The sequence below is a fragment of the Ruditapes philippinarum genome, unplaced genomic scaffold (genome assembly GCF_026571515.1).
Source record: "Ruditapes philippinarum isolate M1 unplaced genomic scaffold, ASM2657151v2 ctg12191_1_1_1_1, whole genome shotgun sequence".
Lineage (NCBI taxonomy): Eukaryota > Metazoa > Mollusca > Bivalvia > Venerida > Veneridae > Ruditapes > Ruditapes philippinarum.
The window spans coordinates 1-27,032 of NW_026863339.1; the positions used below are offsets into that span (position 1 = coordinate 1).

The 27,032-nt window shown below is 32.0% G+C and overlaps 1 protein-coding gene and 1 long non-coding RNA gene across 2 annotated transcripts; both read left to right on the forward strand.

Annotated features, from left to right (window-relative positions):
* The first annotated feature begins 1,212 nt into the window (after positions 1-1,212).
* Positions 1,213-13,657, forward strand: LOC132721871 (laminin subunit alpha-like). Its single transcript, XM_060706249.1, has 3 exons — positions 1,213-1,326; positions 2,153-2,201; positions 12,398-13,657. Exons 1-3 carry the CDS (start codon positions 1,288-1,290, stop codon positions 13,438-13,440), a joined length of 1,131 nt encoding a protein of 376 aa, XP_060562232.1. The 5' UTR covers positions 1,213-1,287; the 3' UTR covers positions 13,441-13,657.
* Positions 13,658-15,437: 1,780 nt separating this feature from the next.
* On the forward strand, positions 15,438-16,731 carry LOC132721872 (uncharacterized). Its single transcript, XR_009624533.1, has 3 exons — positions 15,438-15,574; positions 16,254-16,313; positions 16,461-16,731. It is a non-coding gene; the product is annotated as an uncharacterized LOC132721872 (long non-coding RNA).
* The last annotated feature ends 10,301 nt before the right edge of the window (positions 16,732-27,032 follow it).

Here is a 27,032-nt window from a genome sequence, read left to right on the forward strand (position 1 = left end):
AGTTTTCTCAGCAACTACTCATCACAGCCTCCTGATATGTGTCATAGGGCATAAGCACGTGGTCCCATACCGTGGGATTCGTTTCAGATCTGTTGCTCATCCACATCCTTTTTACTGACTTATTTTAATTTTCGACATTAATGGTCAATCGTAGGAAATTTTCGTAATAGGTTTCTCAACATTTACTTATCACAGTCTCTTGATATTTGGCATACAGTTTGAGAACTTTATATTTTCCATAAGGCCTTAACAATGGTCCATTACCCTTGGATTTGATTTCGCTCATCCACTTCCTGTTTACCGACTTAATTAAACTTGTCATTTGTAGGAAACTTTCGTAACAGTTTTATCAGCAACTACTTATCAAATGCTCTTAATATTTAGTATATAGCATTAACACGTGGTCCCATACTGTTGGATTCGATAATAGCACGGTCGCCTATCCATTATTGATTAATAGTAGGAAATATCGTAACAGGTTTCTCAGCTACACTTCATTACAGCCTCTTGATGTTTGGTATACAGCATTAAGACGTGGTCCCATATTGTGAGATCCGATTTAAGGTCTTCTTCCTGTTAGCCGGTTAGCCGACTTAAATTTCTGACATTGATGGTCAATTGTAAAATATTTTTCGTAACATCACAGTCTCATGATATTTGGTAAACAAATGCAATTCGACCCATTTTTTATCTTTATGATACCGCAACATCTGCTGCGTATATGTGTGCATACTTGTGTGTGTGTTTGCGTGTGTCTGTGTGTGTTCGTGTGTGTGTGTGCTTTGGTGCGTTGGTGCGTTTGTGCGTGTGTTTGTGTGTGCGTGCGTGTGTGTGCGTGCGTGCGTGCGCGTGTGTGTGTGTGTGTGTATGAATATCTGATAACAAAACTTATTGAACTAAACTTTCAACTACATTTTCAGTAATTCAGATGAGGGAATGTCTCTAAACTGCAAAACTGTTACCATCATGATTATTTTCTCTTATTGACCAACGTATACACATATTCTTAAAAATTTCCTGTCAATAAGTAGAAAATGTTTTAAACAATTCTCTGGGATTGTTAATTCTATGAATAATCGTCCCGAAACATTTTATAAAACAAATTTATTATAAACTTTTTTCTCTAAGCCAAACCTATACCTCTATAAACTTGTGTGTATCTTATTACCGTTTTCTTTGTATTTTATCCTTTTTTATACCTTTTAAACTAGTCTCTTTCGTCACACTATTTTGAATTGTTAAAGATCGTAATTGAGATGCTTTATTTACTTCCGTTTTGAAGGATTAATGGAAATATATAAAGAAACAATGAGGAACATAAAATTGGTTAGTAGAATATAATTTACAATAGTTATAATCATATATACATGTATATATATTTAAGGCAGTATTTGATGAGTTAAGTAATAAGCTTATGTTGAAGGAATTTGATATAAATATTTATTATATACTTATAAATGAAATATTGAGAAATATTGATGAAATAAAATGCGTATTTTCATTTTCCGTATTTTCACTGTAAAAATTTATTTTTCACTACAGTGAAACATATTTTCCGTATTTTCACTGGTGTCTTGCCGAACTACTTTCATTTAAATTCTGCCATTACACAAAATTTAAGGGAAAGTCTTTCAAATTTTATAGCAAAAAAGAGAAAAATATATATAATAAACAGAAAATTCAAGTTTTTTCTATAAATACATGATTTATTTTCATCTTGTGGCATGAAAATTACCATATTTCACTCGTGGCTACCGCCACTCATGAAATATTTATTTTCATGCCACTCGATGAAAATAAATCATGTATTTATAGAAAAAACTTGAATATCCTCTATATACATGTATTAACAATTGTGATTGATATTTTATTTCAGCTTCAATGTATAACTTGTTCGCTGAAGCTTAGGAATAGACCGAAAGTTAAGCGGTCACAATAATAGTTTAATTATCAATGTAAACCTAGTAAACTGAGTTTTATAGATGCAAACAAATATTAAGTGAAAATCCTAATTGATTATAACATATTTATTTCACTATTATATCTTGTTAAAATGTTAAATGTACAAGGTGAATACCCCAGGATATAACAAAATACCAACACGCTTCTGTTATAAAGGTTATCAATAATGAAAAACGTAATTTCTTTACAGATTATATATACAATATGTATGTTTCAACTTGTTTACAACACGACAGGAGGTAAGTGTTTTGCTTGAAAGAATTTGCAGTTAAAGTTTTGGTATACATTGTGCATGTATGTATAAACAAAAACTTTATCGACAGTTTAAGTTACTGTTATGCACAAAGGTGCTAGACGTATGATACGTGGGTTGTCCCAATATTGTTTGACAATATTGTTTATAAGCTAAATGAAATAGGTAGAGTTTGATGTTTTATTATGTTATACACGTAAAATGGAATCATTTTTACATATTTCATATAGCAAAATATTAACATAAAACACAATTATGCATTAAATAACAACTATCTAGCAACTATTTGAATCAAAGAAGGCGTTAAAAGTATATTAAGGCGTTTCTCAAATACTCACACACCAACGGTGCAGCTTAAAGTGAATTACTGTAACAGACTTTAATTATGTGGTTGTTAATCTCTGACGAATGTTTTAGAGGGCATGAATTTATTTTTTGCTATAGGCAAATTTCCGATTTCGTTGCACCTGCTTTAGCTTTATTCGTTTTTTTTCCTTATTGCTGCTGTCTGTAGTATTCCGAACATGTCTTTTGTAAACAAATGTTCCGGACATGTTGCTAAAAATTTCTATTCGATACACTTGTCTTAACAGGTGTCATCCCGAGATACTCACAAAACCTGATAACTGTTCGCTGCACCGCAAATTCGTCAAACGTCGCCATTTTAATTTTTCGTTTTTCTATGAGATTTTTTCCCCATTTTTCCGTATCTCGTTCATTTCTTAAGTTATTTAACTGATATTTTCTAGGATAATGTTAACAAAGCAGCAGAGGATGTCAACGCGGTATTGTGCAAACATTTAAATTTATGAGATGTTTGAAATATACGGAATTAATTTAAGAGGACGTACATATTTGTATTCATAACAAAATCCAAAATATTTGACGTGCGCCGGAAACTCATTGATACTGAATTCTTTTAAGTAACCAGATATAATATTTAGTAAATGAATTGTTGTTATGTAATAATATACTTAAAGGTTATATGTCAGAATTATTATATATTGTCGTTAAAAATGAACCGTCTATAAAATTTGTAACGGACTTCTGGAACACCATCATATGTTTAATCTTCATTATTTTGTAAGAAAATATTCATAATACATGGACAAGACATCTGAGATTTAGTTATATTGTTAAAGTAATAGATAAAAGCATCCAAATGCAAAAATGATAATGGTATATATATGTCAGCTCTCGGTTCTGAAATTACTCAGCGATTTTTAATATCATCTAAAGAGAAACTATGCAACATTTATTTTTCTGTAACAACTGGTTAAAACAGATGCTTATTTGCAAGCAAGTCGCCGAAGTTAAGCCCTAAAGAAAGAAAATCCCCCAGATCCAAAATATAACATCTTCATGATAAGAATTTACACTTGAAATGCATTAACAAAGAGACAAACAGGGTCGAACACACATGCAAACGGCTTGATTTCGCTTACTTTTCGAGTGGCACTAAGTCCTTTTCGCCTGAAAGTAAGGAAACAAATCTACATGAGGAGAATCTTTTAACAGGTGAAAATCCAGAGGCATAACCATATAGCATAACACTTCTGTTGTAAAGGTAGACAATAAAGAAATACGTAACCTTCTTTACAGATAATATATACGTACCTCTCTATGCTAGTTATGCGAAACAGAAGGCAGTAGCATGTGTGTCATATAACACCTTGTTTACATATGTGAGATTTAATGATAATTTTAATAAAAATTGTTGATATTTTATTTAAAACATATTATCTTTTCCCGGAATATACACATTAACATATATACATGTACAATACAAATCGAACACTCTCGTATTACAGAAAAGGATTAGAACGAAAGACTAAATCCTATAAAATTCTTCTCCGTTTTACTGTATTTCTAAAATGTGTCGAGATTTTAACTATATCAAAAAGTATAACAAATAGGTAACATAAATATTATGAAAAATTAAAGCTGTAAAAATATTCTTTGCCAGATTTGAGTGAAACGCTTTTCAATTTAGTGTTATTTATCACATTAGAATAATTATTCTGAAAACAAATTAAGTGAGCGAATGACATGAAAATTTGCACACAACTTATTTGCCTTAATTTTTATAGAAATGAACATAAATCTCGAAAAATTATATCCAGTCCCGTCAAGTCAAAAACAGTGAAGTCCCTTTAACAAGTAAGAAACAATACAGCATCAAAAATGACTGAAAAGTACGTACAGATTAATGTGGTGTTGTTACTAACAAAAACGTTACTAAAAAGCAAACTGGTCTAATTTAGAGGAGAGAAAGAAAGTCTCACAGATACATTCAGATACATACATCAGAGTATTAAGGGTAATGTTGAAATTGTTAACCTTTTGAAATAACTTTTGTCTGTGTGTGTTAAAATTTGGGCATTCAAGAAATAAAACAAATTAGTTTCCGCTTGCATTTACTCATAAAAGTGTTTAGGATGTATATTTTTATGAAAAAAGGTTTTTTTTAGTTTAAAGACCTGCATTTTGTGCGTTATTTTGCATGTAATATTTGAAGTTTCCTATCATCATAATAGAAGTATTTTTTCGTAAATTTCTGTTTACATTGTAGATAAGTTTTGAACATTGAAAGTGTTGGCAAATTTCGAATGTTAAGGGGTAGATTCCTCCACCCAAGTATGGCATTTGGGAAAAAAGAATTTGAATATAATATAGTTCATGCTTATATACCGCTTAAGTCATGAGAATTTCTTTAGTAAAAGCGTGTGTGTTTGGGATCTGGTATAGGCAAAGCCAGGGACTTCGTCGTATTTAATTTTGTAAAATAAAATCAATGGTTAAGACATCTCTGCCCTAATGTTTCCCAACTGATTTCATTTTCAAATGAGCCTTGTTGCACCCAATTGTATTCCAATACATTTGTTTTGTATTTTGTCTAAAAGATCAAGTTCATATTCAAGTGCTTTTCTCTATACGACGTCGGCATATTAGATATTGGTCTTATAAACGACGTATAAATTACAATTATTTTTAATGATTTACGATCTAATACAGATTTTATTTTTCTAAATACATTTACCTGTTTATGCTTTTTCTCTGATATAATTTATATGTTAGTGTCATATGAAATTGTTATATAAAAAGTGTTTATGGTCAATTACTTCTGGTATATTTTGGTTAAGCATTTGGAGTGGTTGGTGATAACTTTTTCTTTTTCTGGAGATGATACATGATTATGACAAAGATGGATTAAAATTGACAATAAACATCTTGAAACAGCCTTGATATAAACTTGAGCGGTTCTCAATTCGCAACACTTTAAAATGCTGAACTCAATTATCACGATGACCAGAATAATATAACAACACTGATGTAGTATGGGGCAACTTTTTATAGGATATACACAGCAGATGACACATAATGTTGTGATGTATAAATATCTGTAATAGAGTGAACCCTTGGAAGCAATATAAACAGCAATATTTAATCGGTTTGATTGGGCCTATACATAAGGGATTATGAAAAAGTGCAACATCCCTCACGCCTCCTTGCACTGGCTTGAGCGATACTCAGTTCTCAGCACTTACAAGTGCTGGGGTCATTAATTCCGAAGGACCAGAAAATATAACAGTACGGGTCAACATTTTAAAGCTGCATGCCTCCAGATGAGTAAAAATATTTCAATAAAACCAAACTTGAGAAATATGTACTAAGACTTTAGAAAAGCAAAATGATTCAAGATTCAAGTAATATTTTACATGTTATATGCGATTTATGACTGTTTTTTCAGTATTTACAACTATATTTCTACTGCGTTACTAACGTAGTAAGGGCTATTTATGCATATCTTGACCACATTAGGTAATTTACGTGGGTTGTAAGTGCAATTGATTATGTGTAAATTGCTTCCTTTTGGTTATTTCACAATATTATACATTCAAATCAATTTTCAAATTTTCATGAAAATGAGCATGAATATTGAGGCGTTCCGCTTTAAGCTGACGCAAAGCACTTGACACCTGCTGTTTTGATGAATAAATACAAATCATTTGTCTGCCCAAGCAGTTATTTTTTTTATATCTGATTGTACTTGTTTAGATGTAATTTATGGGATTTCAAAGACAAGATAGAGACTTCTATCATCAGCAAAAATGTTAGCATTAGATTGAAGATTTTGAAAAATGTCATTAATATGCAAATATTAATATAAATATACAAAGAATCGTGCTATGATGGACACCTGCCTCAAGAGCACCCAGGAAGTTTTTGCATCTGTCCAAAGAACCCGCTGACGTCTAGATTTTAAATAATCTCAAAAACGATCCGACATTTGTTAGATATACCTTAATACTTTAGTTTACAAAGAATGTCTTTATACCTGACCTTATCAAATGCCTGTTAAGATATATAACTCTAGCTTCAAGGCCATTAAGAAGTAGTTTGCAAAGACTATCATAGATATATACAAATTTTATTTCCAGTTGAAACCCCTACAGCCTGACTGCACTGGGTTAAGAGTTCTATTTGATTTCAAGATGCCTAAAAAATGTGACGCTAGAAACCTGTTCTATAGTGCTAAACAATGAAATTAGTCTTTGGGTGTTCTTCTTTTAAAAAATATCTGTAACATGGGATTTCTTTCAAAAAGATGGAACTTTGCAACAGGATATAAAGAAGCGTTAAAAAGATCGGTTAAAGGTACAAACAGTTCATGTGAAGATTCATGCATAATTCAGTTACAGAAAGCATCTGGTCCAGATGCTTTGTTTACTTTTAGAGATATGAGAATATTTTCTGTTTCGAATGAATATTCGAAAAGATTATCAAGAGTAAGTAGTGTTGATGTCATACCTAAGTCAGGTACATTTGTATTAGAACGTTCAATATCAGTTTGTGTTAAAAAAAATAACCATTCTAAAGATTGATATTTTACGACAAATATATCAAGAGCACCACATAGCCGTGACATTTTGAGGGTTTTTTTGTCATTGAGTAAATAAAATTTAAAGTAATCAAAAACATTTTAGACAGAAAGGATACCCATTTAAAACATGTTTTACGTCAATTATCATTATTAATATCCACATTGATAGATGCCAAAGAGCTATGCTCTTGTGACATAAATACTAAGTTACAATTTATACATGTATGTGCCGCAGCTTTCGCTGTGGAGTTCAGACCCCAGACATGTCACCAGTCATGCCCCTAAAAAGCTAATTTTGAAGCACATATTTGTGATTATTTATCTCCATTCGATTGTCACGGAGAATATATACTGAATGAAAACAACAATAATGTTGAATGATAAAATTCAAAGATTGAAGCATATAAATAATTCTATTTCAGAAAATCAAAAGTAAAAAATAGTATACCTAAAAATAAAAATCAAAATGCTATGCTTTTCATTAACTCTCTTTACATTTATAACATCAAAACTTACACAAACATTCATCACAAAAGTGATAGGTCTACTTTAACAAAGTGATGATACATGCTCAAAATCGTTGCTCTGCATATTTAGTATTGGAAGAAAATACTTTTTAAATATGTATGGTACATAAATCTGTGTACATGTAAACTGTTCCATTCCCAACCAACCAACTGGCGCAGCCATTTTTTGATGTCTGTGAAATGATCTTTGGGACAATTGCAGGTTTCTTCTATGTAAGGATACATGCCAAATAACTAAGAACTGTATTTTGTTTTAATGTATAATATGATAGGTACAGCAACTTTACATGATTCAGTCCTTCAACCCATTCCAGTCTTTCAATTAGAGAGACTGTCCACAATATGGCAAAAAGGTGCTAATTGACATTTTATAAGCCACGTTTACAACTGTTTTGTTATTCATTGAACAACTATTACTAAAGTAACATCATTTTCAATTGATAACATAAATATCTGATAAATCTTAAGAGGAAAATTTCTAAGTTTAAAAAAAATATATTTTAGAAAAAGGGAGGTAAGTGCATACATATTGGGAGGAAACATGTTAATAAATTCATACATTATTATTTCCCTTCGTAATATATATACTTATGTAAGGATTTTGAATGATTTTTCAATGTGCCCTTGACCCAATATAGTCCAAAACTGCACTCTACACATCATCACATTTATATAAATATTTCTGCGAAATAGATTTAATTTCATACATCAGTTTAAAAGAAACAGAGCGGACACAGAATTTTGAAATTGATACAAAATGACTTAGTGTGATCTAGATATTGACATGACAAACCGAAGCTCTGCACATCGATTCATTGTGGTGAACATTTCTGTAAAGTAGTTTCAATCTCTTTTAATCGGTTGAAAAGATACAGGCCGGTCATGAAAACTCCTATATAAGTTTTATATAAATTTATCACCGGATCAGTGCCAATTTTGATCTTAGGAGGTCCGAACTGTTGTTATGCACACAATCTAAATATTAGTACATTTTCTGCCAAAAAGGTCCAATTTCTTTCCATCGGTTCAAAACACACAGAGCGGACACAAAATTTTGATATTGATACAAAATGACTAAGTGTGACTTTGACCTCAGATAGGTCAAACCTGCGCTCTCCACATAGTCTCATTATTGTAAATTTTTCTGCCAAGTAATTTCGATTCATTTTCACTGGTTCAAAAGATACAGACATGATACGAAAGCTCCTTTATAAATCTATATAAATCAACGAATCCCAGAGCGGGGCCAACTTTGAATGTAGGACATCCAAACTTGTCGACTGCATACCGTCTCAATACCGTCTCTGCAAAAATAGTTGCATTTCTTTCTCTCGGTTCAAATATACAGAGCGGACACACAATTAGGATATTGAACAAGAATGACTACTCGTAAGTGTGACCTTCACCTTAAAAAAATACTGACCGGACAAAAAACCTGCTAACAGACGAATAGACGGACAGACGGGCGGACAACCAGGTGCATTACAATATACGCCGGAATTCTTTCAGGAGTATAAAAATGAAATTGATAACATGGTAATTGAACAAACTATTTCATAAACATCCCAGCAGGCACTCTACGTTGACGTTGTTCAACCAATATTCAACTATGAAAGACCATACAGATCTATTTCAAATATATATTCAACGTTAATGGCTGAAGTTTTATTTTCAGTTTAATTATTATCAAAACTTTTTTATTTCATGCTTTCCAGTGTTTTATTGTAATATATCAGATAATTATATTCTGATAAACCACTAGTGAAATTTATAAAATATAATTTTCACTGTAGCCGGACTATATCTAAATGCGGATGAATAGAAAATCATAATGAAATGGAATAACAGGCAGAAATAAATGCTGTCATGCGTAAATTTTGCTTCTTTAGGAAAAGAAAGTCAATGTCACCATACATCATGTTAAAAATGTAATAAAATTAAACAAAATTTAACAGAACTATATTTCAAAATTAATGATGTGACGTCATGATGTGATGACGTCACAAAGGAGAATGCGCGACGTTACGCGGCAAAATCAGTAAAAAACACTTAAAATCACTTAAAAAGCATGAAATAAAAAGAAAATTTATTTGTTTTACATATAAGATTGAAATATATTTCATTCGTGAACACCAGCTATTATATTTTCACTCGTGGCTACGCCACTCGTGAAAATATGACATCTGGTGTTCACTCAGTGAAATTATATTTCAGTCTTACATGCAAAACAAACAAATATCCTCTATATATTACTTATTTTGTGTATTAATTTCTTTTTTATATTTATTTACTAGTTCATTATTAATTATATTGATTAATTGAAACTTGCCAAAACCCCGTTTATAAAAAATAACGCTGATCGGGGGAAGTAAGTGTTGCCGATACTTTGTTGTCTACTATTATTGTTTTTGCAAATGGTGGCGCTGTTTGGAATTTTGACAGAAACAGAAGTCGACAATTCATTTGGATTTCGCAGGTATTACCGTAATGTTTTACTTTAGTTTATTAAATTATTTTCCAATATACAATTGAAAGGAAATTCTTAAAATTCTATTCTGATTTACTTTATGAAAGAAATGATAGATGAAAACACAAGATAAAGTTGATTTGAACGTTTTTGCGACCTAATTTAATGATTTCGGTTTAGTAGGCCTACGCTTACGCGAAGTTATTGATGTTCCGGGAACTACATGAGTTAACAAGACTTGCCTTTTTAAGATTTATTTTTCATATTATTAACCTTGTTTTTGGTGCTATGTAACAATTAAAATTTAATCAATAAAAATTGTAATTTTCAAAGTGCTGTTCGGTTCCTAAGACGATTCGTCTATCTAGCTGTGTAAGTATAATACAGTGGTAATGAGTTTGAAAAAAATACGTTATATCCATTGCATAATCAAAAAAAGTATTGATTCAAATTGATTGGTTGAAGTTAAATAACAAAGTTCAATGTTAAACTTTTAAATGTAATTGTCGTGAATTAATAGGGAATAATAAGTCTTTTTTTATATTCTAGATCCTGGTCCTGGCTGAAATCGAGCGTACTACAGCTTTATACCATACATTCAACAAGGAGAAGACCGTCAGATTTGTTAAATTGAAATTCTTATATTCAATACATTTAATTACAGCGATTTATTTATAAAGTATAAATATTTCAACTACTGGATATTTATCTAGTCTTAAAGGGATATTCAGGCAAAATAATGACAAAAATAGCAAAATGATCTTTTGTACTTAACTCGCGCTAAAATGACATTTCTAAAAGTTTCAGCACGAATTTCTCTTTAAATTCTATATATTTTGGATTTGACACATAAATATATCTATATATGTTGAACAAAATCTAGACGCCCATAGAATCACCGAATAGTTTTAAAACAAGTCAGGTGACTTGAACAAATCCTTGATTACATTAACAGATATTGTGGATATTGTATGATTGAAACAAGTCAAAATCATTCATTTGACATTTTAACGTTTCCAGAGTTCACTGTAACAACTATTGTGAAGTCCTAGCGCTCTAACCTAACCCACGCGGGTCAGGTTAGGAAACCACCATTTTATTCTTTATATGGAGGAAAGTTTTGTTCCTTTGACTGTCTAATATATTCATTTTGAGGGCATTTACAGAATTAGGGATGAAAAAAAATCAAAACTAAGAAATGAAATTTTTGCCTGTGTCTCCCTTTAATGATAGATTTTATTTTCATGATTATTAATATAAATTTTTTATATATGTTGTGTTCAGGATGCTGCTAGAGAATAGAATGATTATTTCTTGGAAAAATGTTGCAAGTAACTGATGGGAAGCGGACTTTCATAGCAAACATAGATGAGACTTTCAAATAGCTTCTTTTTAAAAAATATTTGTTGTTTTATATACAATATGTACTGTCAAAATGAAACTCCAGCTTTATCTCAATTTCCATGCTGTTTTATTATGTAAATCTTACAGATAAGCATTTAAAGATAAAACATATCTCTAAGTTGTTTAATTATATTTATAAATTTAGACTGACCATGTCACTTTTAAATATTTACTTCTTATTTTAGTAATTAAGAGACAGGCAAAGAAGTATTCAAACACCATCATGAAACATTTAAGACATACACTGAAAGATCTAGGAGAACAGATTGTAGCTTTTATTGTTGAAGTAAAAGGACTTCTAAAATCGTTCGAATTTATGCTGCACTTGAACTGCATTTTTGAAATAAAATATCAAAGTATTTAATTTGTCTTTATTTTTTTGTTAAACTCTGTGACTTGCTTTATATCTTAGAATTAAAGTATGGTAGTTTTTCAACTTTGAAATGACGTTGAAATTTCTGCAACGTTGTGTCAAAGTAGAAATTTCAACGCTGTTTAAACTTTCATATCCGAATATAAATCCAACGTTATTTCAACGTTAAAATCTGACCATAATTCAACGTTGTTACAACGTTGATGTACCTGTTTGGATCCATTGCATGTAGAGACAGACATACTATAAACATGATCGAAAATAAGTAGACATGCCCGAATGATAAATGTAAACACTCCACTTGGTTTCGTTTTTGCATACACTAGCATATAGCGAAACGGTATAGCAAGAACACGTATTTTGTTTAGCATTTCCATCTAAAATATTGCTTACATGAGACATTATCACACCATCTTATAAATACAACATAAACTTTTCAGCAATTCAAATTTTAATGATAATCTTATTCCTTTTCATTTCATATTGGCATATGATAGTATTTAAAGTAAGCAAGACTTTATTACAGAGGTTGATAAACAATGTTTAGATGATTGTGCATGCTGTAGAGAAGGAAAATGTAAACAAGGGCAATGGTATCCAAACGAATGTACTCTAGGCTGCATAGATGGTCATAGAGGTGCACGCTGCTCTGAACTATGTACACACAACTGTACACAATGCCCTGATCATGTAGATTCATGTACTGCGTGTTATGATGGCTATTATCCCGGCTCTGCTGCAGACTGCACATCAAAGTGTTTACCCGGATGTAAAACATGCAAGTCAGGAACTACGTGTACATCATGCAAGGAGGGATATTATAACGCCGTTGGTCAAAATGATTGTCGTAATCATTACTGTCCTGAAAATTGTAATTGTGATAATGGTCAGTGTGCATCATGTAAGGACGGATATTACAATAACAGTAATTTATGCAATAGTTTATGTCCAGGCAAGTGTGTCACGTGTTTTTCGAATACTGTTTGTAAATCGTGTAAGGATGGTTATTATATAGGTTATCCGAACGACAACACTAACCTTTCTTTGTTGAACGACTGTACATACAAATGCCGGGATAACTGTATACAATGTTTATCCTTTGACAGTTGTTTGGCTTGTAAAACTGGTTTTTATGGATCAAACTGTAGGAACAGGTGTTCAGCTGGTTGCATGTCAAACACTTGCGATATATTAACTGGCAATTGTGACTGTTTTCCAAACTTTGCTGGGGAATTATGTGATAAATGCACAACCGGAAAATATGGAAGCATGTGCGATCAACAATGTCCTGCATGGTGTAAAGGTAGTGTTTGTGAAAAGAATTCCGGAGATTGCACAGACGGTTGTACTACAGCTATGTTCGTAGGTGATAAATGTGACGATTGTTCAACAGGCTGGTATGGAGTATACTGTAACATATCTTGTTCTGCTGGCTGTAAAAATCAGCAATGCGAAAAAAGTAATGGGAAATGCTCATTTGGATGTCTTGATAACTTTGAAGGACAGAAGTGCAATCAATGTTTTTCTGGCAAGTGTAACCTTATCGTTTTCAGTGCGTTCAAGGGCTAATCCCTTTTTATATGCCCGAAACAATTTCGGGCATATTATGTTATACCTCTTGCGTCTGTACGTCCATCCGTCCGTCCGTTAGCAATTTGGCTCCCGGAGCTTTACAAACTTAGGTCACTTTTACCTTAAAACTGAAAACAGTTTCCGCTCAAATACTTAAGTATTAATCCACCTTTCACTGTAAAATTTTATAGGCTGAACAGCCAAGTCCATTACATGGCCCCTATTTATTTTAGGGTCATAAGGTCAAAGGTCAAGATCACAATGATCATTATATTGAAAATAGTGGTTTCTGGAGCATTACTAAAGTTCTTTTTTGCCCAAAGTGTTCAACCTTCATAGAATGATTGTCCATTTTAGGTAGAAGACCCCTATTGATTTCGGGGTCATAATGTCAAAGGTCAAGGTCACTAGTTTCAATAGCATTAGTTAAGTTCCATTTGATCTACAATATTCAAAATTGATGGAATGATTGTCCATATAGAGTAGAATACCCCTATTGATTTAGTGGTCACAAGGTCAAAGGTCAAGGTCAATATCACCATAAATCTGAAAACAGATTCCGAAGCATAACTTAAGTTCCTGCTGGTCCACAATATTCAAACTGGGAAGAAGACCCCTATTTAATTCTGGGTCACAAGGTCATAGGTCAAGGTCACAATTACCTAAAACTGAATTCAGTTCTCGCTCATTACTTCAGTATTAGTCAACCTACGGCCTTAAAGACTTATAGGCTGGACAGCCAAGTCCACTGCATGACCCCTATTGATTTGTGGGTCATAAGGTCTAAGGTCTATGTCACAATGATCTTTACATTGAAAATTGTGTTTTTTGGAGCAAAACATACGTTTCTTTTGCCCACAGTGATCCTTATTGATTTTGGGGTCACAATGTCAAATGTCACGGTCACTATTACCAAAAACTTAAAAAAGTTTCCGGAGCATAACTTAAGTTCCATTTGGTCCATTATATTCAAACTTAATAGAATGAGTGCCCATATTTTTAAAAAACCCCTTATTGATTTATGGTCAAAATCAAAAGGTAAGGCACAAATTCCCTTAAAATGAAACGCAAAAATTACTTAAATTATAACAGTGAAAAATTTTATGGGGCGGAACACCCATGTCCAACACATCCCCCTATTTTTTTATGTCCTAAGGTAAAGGGATGATTTTTACATTGAAAATTTGGTTTCTAAAAGCGAAAACTTAAAGTTAGTTTTTAAAGGGTTTTTTAAAACTTCATAGGATGGTTTTAATATTTGGTAAATAACCACTTTCGATTTTAATCAAAAGGGTCAAAGGTCATTTTTCCGTAAAATGAAACGTCATTCCAATAATGACCTATTGGTTTTTTGGGTCATAAAGATAAAGGGTTTGAGTCACAAGACCAGCATGACAATTGTGGTTTTTTGGACAAACACAATTTCCATGGGCGACAGTGTTCAAACTTCATAGGATGATTGCCTAAAATTGGGAAAAAAATATCTATATTGGGGGCACAAGGTCAAAAGGAATATAAATACCTTAAAAATTTTATCAGTTTTTCAAATCAACTTTCCGGGTGACATTTTATTGAGTACATTAAAATCCTTCAAAAATTTTCTTTATTTTTATACCCTGGGGTCTATAATTTACAAACGTAAACATGTTTAATAATATTAATAATTTTTAGAAAGAAATAATACTTTACTGTATTGTGCGCTCTTGTTCAGAATTTTAAAGCTATGTATTACGTTAATGTCATATTACGTTGCCTCTGTAAAATTGTAATAATGATGGTTAAGAGGGCTGCTGCTGCTGCTGCTGCTGCTGCTGCTGCTGCTGCTGCTGCTGCTGCTGCTGCTGCTGCTGCTGCTGCTGCTGCTGCTGATAAGAATAATTATATATACTGTAACATTAATATAAGTAAGCAATGTTTGAAAACATATCACATATCATGGTATAAATATATAACATGCCGAAACTTTTAATTATGTTTTTTATTTTACCCTTGTAGAACCCTTTTATTTCTACACTAAGAGTTGTTCCGCAGAACAGTCAGCTGTTAAATTACTTGGAACAAGTCTTGCTGTGTCTATACTTGTTAACATTACATTTGTGCTTTCGTCGATTCTCAGGAAATATCGTAAAAGGTAACGAGTGTTTATATATCTAAATGAATAAAAGTAAAAAATAGGACTAAAATGACGTCAAAATTTAAACAAACATTAATACGAAAGACGTCCGTCAGTAAAATATATGAATAAATGCCAACGAACACAAAAATGTTTTTGGCGTTTATAAAATACATAAGAAATTTAACTAGCATTACACAGTGTAAAAGTATAAAATATGTGGTTCATAGTAACTGATGATATCATTACTGTATAGGAGAAGACAGTTGTGTATAGTATACTCACATATGTCTCGTACTTTATGAATACAATGTAAATAACAAGTACGTAACGTCAAATACATACCTTGAATGTCATTAAGCTTTAACATTTTTTTGCATGATACTTTGCATCAAATCTTATTTCATTTGATTATGTTAATGAAAATATAAATTCATGTTGTTTTAAATTATCATTTTTTCATATATGATTGTTATGTCATCATTTTGTTTCTCTTTTGAGAAGTCTTTAAATTAAACATACAAGCAGAGTATGTTTTCAGGCACTGAAAGTTTGTTGTTGTTGTTGTTTAAAAAATAATTAGTAACAAGTATTTAAAACGGAACCTGTATATTCCCATCATAATTAATTACCAATTATGTATAAATTCATTTGTGTATTACAAGAATAACATTAAAGTGATAGGTTTCTTTTTCAGCACCAAACAGGAACACTGTGTTTAATTCACATGACTATGAGGATCTTTGAAGAATTCAAGGTATCTGTGAATTAATTGTCTATAAAAAAGTTTAGTTATTTTGTATCAGTATAAACTGTTTTTAGATTTTTACTCTACATTACAACTGGTTTCATAAAAGTTATTTTTGAAATAATTTCATTGCATTTCGTTTATTGTCTTTTACAGTATCTGAGCCTGAATATTGAAAAAATTGTCCAGCCAATGTAATGGAATTATAGCAGTCACCATTAGCGAAGCAAAATGCTCAGCAGCAACAATTTTCAATACTTGCATTAAAAGTTCACGTCAGTAGAGTAACATTTTGAATTAAAAGACAATAGACTACATTTTATCAAACAAAAATAATTGAAACTGATCTATTCATTTGTAAAGTGCTGAATATGTGTCTGATTTTTATTGTGTTAAACACTTGTATAAAATGCAATAAAACATTGAACTGTATGTTGATAATTCTATGTCCACATCATTGAAGCTTTAACAGTTACATATAACGGATATGCATACTTTCATTTATAGAATAATATCCTATTCGTTTTGTTAAATATAGTGCCTACATATTGCAGGTTACGAATATTTTCTACAATGTAGACAATATATGATAAAAGCTGTTTTAATGTCAATTATTATAATAATGATGCATACTACATGTATAAGTTTTGCCAAACATTTTATAAAAGGAATTTTGTAAATTTTTGTAATGAGATCAAAATATATATCAAGTTGAACAGTTAAATGTATTTTGTAAAGTAAATATATGTTAGCAAGTAAAGGTTTCTAATACGAAGTACACAGAATATAATGTAAAATAAGAATTGGAAAGAACGCAGAAGATGCAACAAGTCAAAATTGAAAAACAAATGAGTCTGTTCAAGCTTAGTTGGACCAAGCGTGGTTAGTGATGTGCATGAAACTAAAGTTTACGTAGAATTGTCTGAGAAGATAACGCTGGACAGTTAAAACTATTACTTCTGATATATAAATGAGCCGCGTCACGAAAAAACCAACATAATGGGTTTGCGACCAGCATGGATCCAGACCAGCCCGTCTGATCAGGATCCATGCTGTTCGCTTACAGACCCTTTAACAAGTAGAGAAATTAATAGCGAACAGCATGGATCCTGATCAGACTGCGCGGATGCGCAGGCTGGTCTGGATCCATGCTGGTCGCAAACCCATTATGTTGGTTTTGTCGTGACGCGGCTCAAATGATGTTTTATGTTCATATAGTGACTTTCCAGCTTTCTTAGTTGTGGAATACCACAGGTGCTCCTCCGTACATTGTTTCAGACACAATCGTGCTTTTGATTACCGACGTTCCGTAAGCTAGTCGGATAGCTTTCTTACATGAATAAATCTAATGTTTCTGGCGAGATTCGAACTTACAGCAATGAGGGGGCAAGTGCATTAATGTCGTACAATACCAACATCTTATAATACATGCACCAGAACTACGACTCGTATAATTACCGAATATCTAGAGTAAATGGCTTTTATGATTTATAGTAAGTTAATCATAGAAACAATGTACTTCTTAAACATTACCATATTGTTTACATCACTCATTGACTTTAATATCCTTATAAATGCATTTAAAACATGTTTCATAATTATGATAAGTGTCGCAATGGAGTGTCTGTTTTGAGTTACCAAGTTTTTAATATAGTGGTCATGAATATTTATAATTAATACGCGACCTTCTTAATATTTTGTATTGCTTAGAGTCATACATGTATTTATAAATATTGTATCCATGTAGTATCCATGAACAGGCTTAATACAACTAAGCAAGGTTGATAACTTTTGTGCATCAATTATTCATTTACTATTGTATGCCACGTGAAAAAGAGAAACAAGTTTCATGGACGCTCTATGTGACACGTCTGTGCCATACCATAATACCAAACTTGCACTCACAACAACTGTTTCATTTACGTAGTTGAAACGACTATAAAAAACGAGGGACGTGGGTATTTTAAAAAGTATTAAATATGTAAAAATTACTAAACATGGAGCAAATACTTTCAAATACATGTATATAAACAAAACTGATAATATTACGTTATGGATTTTAAGCTTAGCATGCATGCTTCAGATTGCTTGATTATATCTTTTTTTTTGTAGATTAGTTATATTAAGTTGTTCTGCAAATTCCATAATCCATTATCAAAACTATTACTTCGTTGTACCTGCGACGTTTGTTATAACAATACAAGTATTCCTTTCGATCGCTCTAAAATGCGGCGTAGAAATGATCAAGAAATTTTCTCAATAAATACTTTAAGAAATTTATTATTTAATCTTATTTTCAAAATAAAAACATAATTCTATATGTATGTCAACAACTCTTTTCACTGTGATAAGCATATTTCAAGAAGTACTTTTACTGATTTTTTATTACTTTAAAGAGATCTGTAAATAAAGGTATGGGTTTGTTATATACAGAAATAATAACGTAGTCAATTTAAAAAGAAATCAAATAATTTTGCTGCATGTGCTCATCTCATCTTACATGAGATCCTGTCTACTGTTACATACTTTATATAACTTCTTCTGTAAATGTTCAATGAATTATTTTAAGATAATCAAGTAGTGCGTATCCCTTATTGATAGCTACCGTCATATAAGTATAAATTATTACTCTAGTTTAGTTTGGTTCATACGAATAAATTAATTGTGCTGGTAGCTATAAGCTATTATCTTATTATCTTGAAATAATAAGCAATAAAATAATGTAAAATGTATTGCTCAACGGAGCAACGGCTTATCCCGGATAAAATTTGTACCTATACGACCATATTATTTATTGTGTTTTATATTCCCAACATAACATTTGAATAATTAGTTTTCTTATTTTTTTCTAATATCATTTTCTTTACAACAGCAGCTCCAAGAACACTTATACTGAAATGTATTGCAGCAATATTGCCGAATGTGTACCATATTAAGGTGAACATTATTAGAAATAACTGTTATTTTTAAAATTAATCCACTCAGACTCGTTTTTTTCTGTTATCTATGAATCTGGAAACAATTGTCTAATTTAACAATTTCTCCTGATATATTTTGTGTTTCATTGATATCTCTCTTTAAGGGCGTCCGTGGCCGAATCGTTAAGATCTTCAAATCACAGACCAGTGAGAGTTGAAATCCCGACAGAGACTTTGGATTTTTTCATTTGAGGAACCTATCCAATTACCCTAATAAAGGTCGGTGTTGGTGCCACGTAAAAAACCGAACCACAAAAAAAGAAATATATTTTTTTTGGGTGACATGGGTTGACCATCATAAAAATGATATTCATTGAGCTGTTAATATACCAAATGTTAAATTAATGGAATTGGTAATTATGTAAAAAAAATCAGTTAAAACACATGTTATTCAAGTTAAAATATGTATATAAAATGGTTATGTACCAAAAGAAAAAAACTCGGTAGAACATAGTAACGATAAATTAATAACTTAATAGGATTTAAAGATTAGTGGAAAGCGGATCACCCAAGAAACCATTGACACAAATTAAATAGTTGAAAATCGCAAAGCCGGATTTTATGAGATACAAATTTGTTTTATGTGAAAGTTCTCTCTGAAGCTGTGTAAGATTTGTTTAATTATGAAATAAAAGCATAAATACATGTAGACAGAATAGTTTGTAATCGGCTAGTTCTATCAGTCCAGTCTCTGTTAGGAATAACCGATCAGGTATTACAAAGTTTAAGGAGCAGCAAACTTGTTGTACAAGGTTCATGTTATAGTGCGTGGTTATATTGTAGCTATATAGTGTTTGTTGTTGTACTATGTTTCAAAACATAGCATAGTAAAATGCTATTCAGAAAACAATAAATATAACAAAATTATACAGTTTAAAGGTTTTAAACAGAATAAAGCACATTTTATAGTGTTAAATGTAACGTAAATGATATTTTCGGTTTTGTCTCCAACAGATTTGTTCACCCCTATCTTAATTTATCGTGTTAGTAAAGTATTTTGTAGTGGAGTACGCGCATGACAATTTTTAAAGAGTAGTTTTAATGATTTTAGAATTATATGAGATTAATAACTTCAATTTGATACGCAAAAATGTATGCCGCCAGCAATCATTCTCAACACTCATCAGACCCCTCCAATAATTAAACACTGACGCAGCAAAAAGGTTATCTTGCAGCTTAACGAGTGGACGGTCAAGCATATTTATATAGATTACTTACCATACACACATAATTATTCACTATAGAAGCACACACACATATTTAAACAAGATATGTTTGTAAAACATGTATGCCCCCTATCGGCAGCCAATAAGTCATGTGATCAGGTTTTTATGCATGGCTTCTGACCTAGTGAACAAAAATTAATAAGGGTTATCTACTGGCCATGACTTGTCACAAGGTAATAATCATTGTATTCGTATAGGTTGTGTGCAGCAATTTAAGTTATTACATATATTACCAAGTAATATATGCATAGATTTCATGAATCATGTAGGCCTCATTAATGACAGGCAAGTTGTTATATTACATAAGACCTTCAAATATGTATACAAAAAGCATTTTTAGTTTAATATAAAAATATCAACCAAGGGAACTTGAGTTGTTGAGTTATTGATCAGAAACGGTCTTTAAGTACCAGGTCAATATGACACTGACCTCTTGACCCCAAAATCAATAGATGTCCTCTACTGGCCAAAACCAATGCACCTACAAAGTTTGAGGGCCAGCAGCTACGGGTTTGTCAAGTTATTGATCGAAAACCGTTTACACCTACACGATTAATATGACCTTGACCTTTGACTCCTTGACCCCAATAACAATAAGGGTCATATTATTGTCAAGTCAAATGCACCTAAGAAGTTTGGGGGCCAACAGCTTATGGGTTGTCAAGTTAATGATCGTCAACCGTTTTACCAACAAGATAAATATGACCTTGACCTTTGACCCCTTGACCCCAAAATCAATAGGGATCATCTACTGGTCATGAGCAATCATCATACCAAGTTTGAAGTTCCTCGGCCTAAACGTTCTTTAGTTATTGATCGGATTTTTTTCTACGAGGTCAATGTGACCTTGACCTTTATCTCCAAAATCAATAGGGGTCATCTGCTGGTCATGAACAATCATCATACCATGACTGAAGTTCCTAGAGCTTAGAGTTTTCAGTTATTGATCAGTGACAGTTTTTACCTTCAAGGTCAATGTGACCTTGACCTTTGCCACATTGACCCCAAAATCAATAGGGGTCATTTGCTGGTCATGATCAATCATCGTACTTAGTTTGAAATTCCTAGGCCTAAACGTTCTTTAGTAATTAATAGGCAACCGTTTTTACCTACAAGGTCAATGTGACCTTGACCTTTGACCCCTTCACCCCAAAACCTATAGGGTTCACATGCTGTTCATGACCAATGATCAAACCAAGTTTGAAGTTCCTAGGTCTAAGCGTTCAAAAGTTATTGATCGAAACCTTTTTTATGTACAATGTCAGTGTGACCTTGACCTTTGACCCCTTGACTCAAAATTAATAGGGGTCATCTACTGGTCATGACCAATCATCATACCAAGTTGTATACTCTTCTTTGAAGTGGGGGCATAATTATTTAATAATACTCTTTACGCATGACAAAGGCTCGTAATTAACATGGTATTGCTCTTCTCACTTTTACTAAGTATGTTGAATTAACAGTAAAATCATCAACTATCAAGTATATAGGTTTAAAATATTTAATGGATAAACAATTGATATAATTAATGATTAAATTTTTGCGTACTTAAGACATCATTTATATAACAATATCACATTATTTGAATGCAGTCTGTTATAAAATTACGCTATTGCGTTAAGATGTAGTTACTTCCGTATCGAAGGTATATAAACCTTGCTGCGATAAAAAAATATAGAACTGATATATAGTATTGATCGTTTTTGATGAAATCATATAAAGGAAACATTGAGGTACTTAAATTTGGTAAGTAAAATATAACTTGTAATTATTGTTATTCAATATTTAAGCATTCGAATGGCAAATTTAATGTTTTTACAATTTCTTAAATAAAAACAACAAGAGATTTGTAATACATTTGTACTTCATTATTTGTTGATACAGTACATTCTGCACGTAGTGTGGTTTTCCAAGATCAAATTAAAGCATTGTGGTCGGAATTGGAACCGGGTGTCAGTCGGGGCTTTTCCTTTTACGAAGTTACAATGTAAACTTTATCATTTATATTTAGATTAATGCTACTTCTCACACATTGTAGTTCGGGCGATTTTGAAATAAAATGTCATCAAACGATATAAAATTCACCACAGGCTCATACATTTATATATAGCAAGATAATGTATACAGATCTTCTCTAACCAAAAATATCTAAGTGAAGTATTTGCAATATTACCCTCCTGTAATTTTATTTATTTTGTGAATATTGACTTAAATCATCAACACGCCCTTTAACTGGTTACAAATTGATCAGTAAGTTGCGGTTAAAAAAATTGTAAGCTTTGCATTTTTTCATCTTGTAAAAAAAATATCAGAGAAATTTCAGTCAGTTTTATATCATGTCATAGGCATAACCGGAAGTACATATCATATTGCATCTATTTATAAACCAGATCACAACCATACATACATAAAATCGTCCTCAAGTTGAAATACAAACTTTGTTTTTAATAAATAAAAGTTCTAAGCAAATAACGTGTTTTAAAAAATAAACTAAAATACCTTAACAATTAAATGTTGGAATAATTACTTTGAACTAAGTTTAACTAGTTTTGTTGTATTGAAATCTGATACCTTTGATGAGAATAGAGTGAACAACATTCCTTTTTTTGTAAACTAGATAAACTAAAATAGTTCTACTACGTGACATGTATCACAATACAGGCATAAAAGTTAAATCATGATAAGCAGCTCTTAGACCGTTATACTGTTAACAAAAAATACTGGATCGTACCAAAGTTTTGAATTAAGTATCATTTAACATTATCATTATTTTACATAGTTTAAACGATTCCAAGAAAAAGTAATCAAATAAAACAATTTCAAGAATATTAAAGCGTCTTAAGACCTCAACAGACGGGAGGATTTAGTTGTACAACACTTATTAGAGATAAGATGTACACATTTCAAAGTAATACAACACTTGTATTCAGACAGTAATTCTGCATTGTAGGAATCATATCAGAATTCCCTGAAAGAATTTCTCTCCCAATTGATCCCTTACATAATTTACTCACTAAATATTTTTTCTCCATAAGTAATGATTGAAACACCTCCATTTTATAAAAAAAAATGTTAAATTTTATTTTCTTTAATATGCAGCCTGACCGAGACTGAAACCGGGGACCCTCGGAATACCGTACTGCAGTTCTACTGACTGAGCTATCCGACCGACTACAATAAACCTCCCCTGATTAGAGAACAGTTCAATACCGTGACATAATCATTTTCGGAACAATTTAGGATTCGAACATACCACAACTTTGGGTCTCCTGAAGAGTTTTCCAACATTAGTTTTACCCCATCTTTCTACTATGTTTATCTTTTAGCCCTTATTGTTCTGGAATTTCATTCAATACACCCATTATCAGGAGATAATTTGGTAATATGTTACTTGTCATTGTGGGAGGTCTGTAGAAATCTGTACGACAAGATTTTCAAAAAAGAGCATGCCCTTATATCTGGACTTAAGGTTTATGAATTCAAGAAAAAGTAGCATTCACACATTAAGATTTGCTTGCACATCTTAGTTTTAATTGGTGTTGTACTTCAAAATCCTACCTTCTGTTGAGGCCTTTATATAGGAAGATATTAACGTCTTGGACTCTGTTTACGCGCAAATAACCGGATCACAGTCAGGTTTAATACAATATGTTACAATATAAAATCCAATTGTGTGTATTTAATTCTTTAATGCACGTAATCGCAAAAATATTGTGGCGATCGTCTGTTTCTTACTGATCTCGCATGATTATTTGTTCGTCCAGTGTTATTATAACACGATGTCCACATAAAGTCAACATCAGCATCATCATAACCATCAATCGTTTTGCAATAGTGCGTCCAAGATTTTGTGTATGAAGTTCTGTCATTTTGTAACTTTTTCGCAAATGACGTATTTCTCGTAATAGATCGCCCATTTCTCTCCATGATAATCATAGAACCTAATCTCTTTGTAACACTGTTCAGATTTAGATCGTATCGCGCTGTCGGTTTTTGTTGGATTCTCAATTTTGAGTAACACTTTGTCACCAACTTTTTGTTTGGCAAAATGTTTCCGATCTTGAACGATTTTGCTTTGAGATTTCGACTTTTCGTCATTTTGCCTAGTCTGTTCATCAATAGAATCGTTGAGTCTATATTGTCGTAAAAAACGAAAAAGTTCTTGTTTCCAGTTCTTTCCTTTTATCATTGTTGAACGAGTACATTTCATAAACGGCTTGTTGAAAGCCTCAGTCTGAGAATTACTCTAAGGCCATCTTGGAGTAATTTCTTTGTGTATAAATCCCATATGTCTCATGTAATCGGCAAATAGTCTGCTATTAAACGGACTTCCGTTATCTGTTTTGATGACTTTCGGTATTCCAAACTGTAATATAATTTTATCGATAACTGGTACAACTGTTTTTACTGCCGTTGATCTGACAATTTCCACCACCGGATATTGTTAATGCACATCAATACAAACAAACAAATGTTCTCTTGTATCCAATGGTCCGCAAAAATCGGCTTGACAAGCTGTACACTGTTTGATAAAATTTTCTATTGTCTCGTTCATCTTAGAAAACCAACATTTTGATTCTACAAAACTTTTTGTACGATTAATACCCTGATGTCCCTCATGACCAAGCTGTATCTCTCTAGCTCTTATTGACTTTGGCATGACGATTCTATCGAAATGTGTCATCATGCCACGGATTCCCCCGCATGCAGCCAAAATTTCAGATGTTATAATATTTAGTTCCAAATTTGTTTGCACAATTTTTTTTTTCATTTTAAGTTCAAAGCCCTTAAAACTTTTCAATGTTAACACAAACCATTTTTATACAATGTTCAAGGCACTGAAATTATTCAGTCTTAACCTTTTGTAAATTGCATATTGCATATTTGTAGCCAATATAATGGCTACATACATTTCCACAAAAGTATGAGTGCTGAAACTGAAAATTCAAAATTTTTCCAACATTTAGGAAAGATAAGTTTGCCCAAAATCATTGAACAACGACTTAAACTGCTTATTCCTAAGATGTATCTATATGTTAAATTTGAGTTGAATGTGTACAACCATTGGGGAGGTAATGAACGGAAACTTAAAATTTCTGAATGTTGTTCAAAGTTCAAAAAGGATAACTCTGTCAGCTATCATCAAACCATGACCAAATTCGAAATTGACAAATGCATTCTTATCATATCTTTAATCTGAGTTGAATATGTACAACTGTTGGGGAGATAATGAATGGGAACTGAGAATTTCCTTTTTTTTCAAAGTTAAAGGGGCATAACTCTGCCAAAAATCATCAAACAATGACAAAATTCAATCTTGACCTGCGCATTTCTTTGATGTATCCATATGTCAAATTTGAGTTGAATGTGTAATACCCGAGAGGAGCATATTATTTTCAAAGTTAAATGGGCATTACTTTGCCAAAATCATTGAACCATGACCAAAATCAAACTTGACCTGCGTATTCCATTGACATATCCGTATATTAAATTTGAGTTCAATGTGTAATACTGTTGGGGAGATAATAAACGGAAACTGAAAATTTCATATTATTTTCAAAGTGAGAGGGGCATAACTCTGCGAAAATCATTGAACCATGACCAAATTTGAACTTGACCTGCATATTCCTTTGAAGTATAAATATATTAGTTGAAAATTTTTGTACGTTGGGGGGATAAGAACAACAAAAATTTCCAGAGTAAAAGGGGCATAATCTGCCAAAAAACATTGAAACCCTGACAAATTTCACGTTGTATTTTGTCATGAAAATCCAATAAAGTTTAAGTGAATGTGTTTTACCGTTGGGGGTTGGGGGAACTGAAAAATTTTATATTTTTTCAAAGTAAAAGGGGTAACTCTGCCCCAAAAACATCGAACCTAACCAAAGCCTTTAACTGTATTTTTCATGACATATTTTAAATTTTTTGGGGAATGTGTTGTCTGTTGGGGAGATAATGAAAAGAAAATGAAAATTTTTATTATTTTAAAGTAAAAAGGGGGCCAAAACTGCCAGCCTTTTGAACTTGACCTTTTTTTTCTCATGAAAACGTTAGAAAAGATGATACGGAATACAGAATACTGAAACGGGAAAAGGGTAACACTTTCCCCGGGGATTTAAAAGGGGGGACATAAAGTTGACGTTCATCTTTTATGTTTTTTTGAAAGTAATTTTTCCGTGTCAATTTGGACTTTCCTTTTTAAGTGTGCATTCCTGACCAATACATAATTGCCTTTTTAACTTTTGGAAACAAAGATACATGCCACTTTGTCAAAGGGGTATAGAATTTGGAGGGTTCCTGCGAAATGAAAGACACTATTCTTTTTGCCAAATTTTGTTTGTCATTTAACGCCCATGGGGTCTTGCCAGTAGTCAGAAAAGTTTTCCCTGGTTATACAAATTCCATTTTAAAAAGGGTTTACGTAACCCCAATGTTCAATACGTAAAGGCGGTTTTGTTTTTATATAGAGGGTTTTGATCCGTCACAATTGTAAAGCATGGGGCTCCCTTTTAAATTTAAAAATA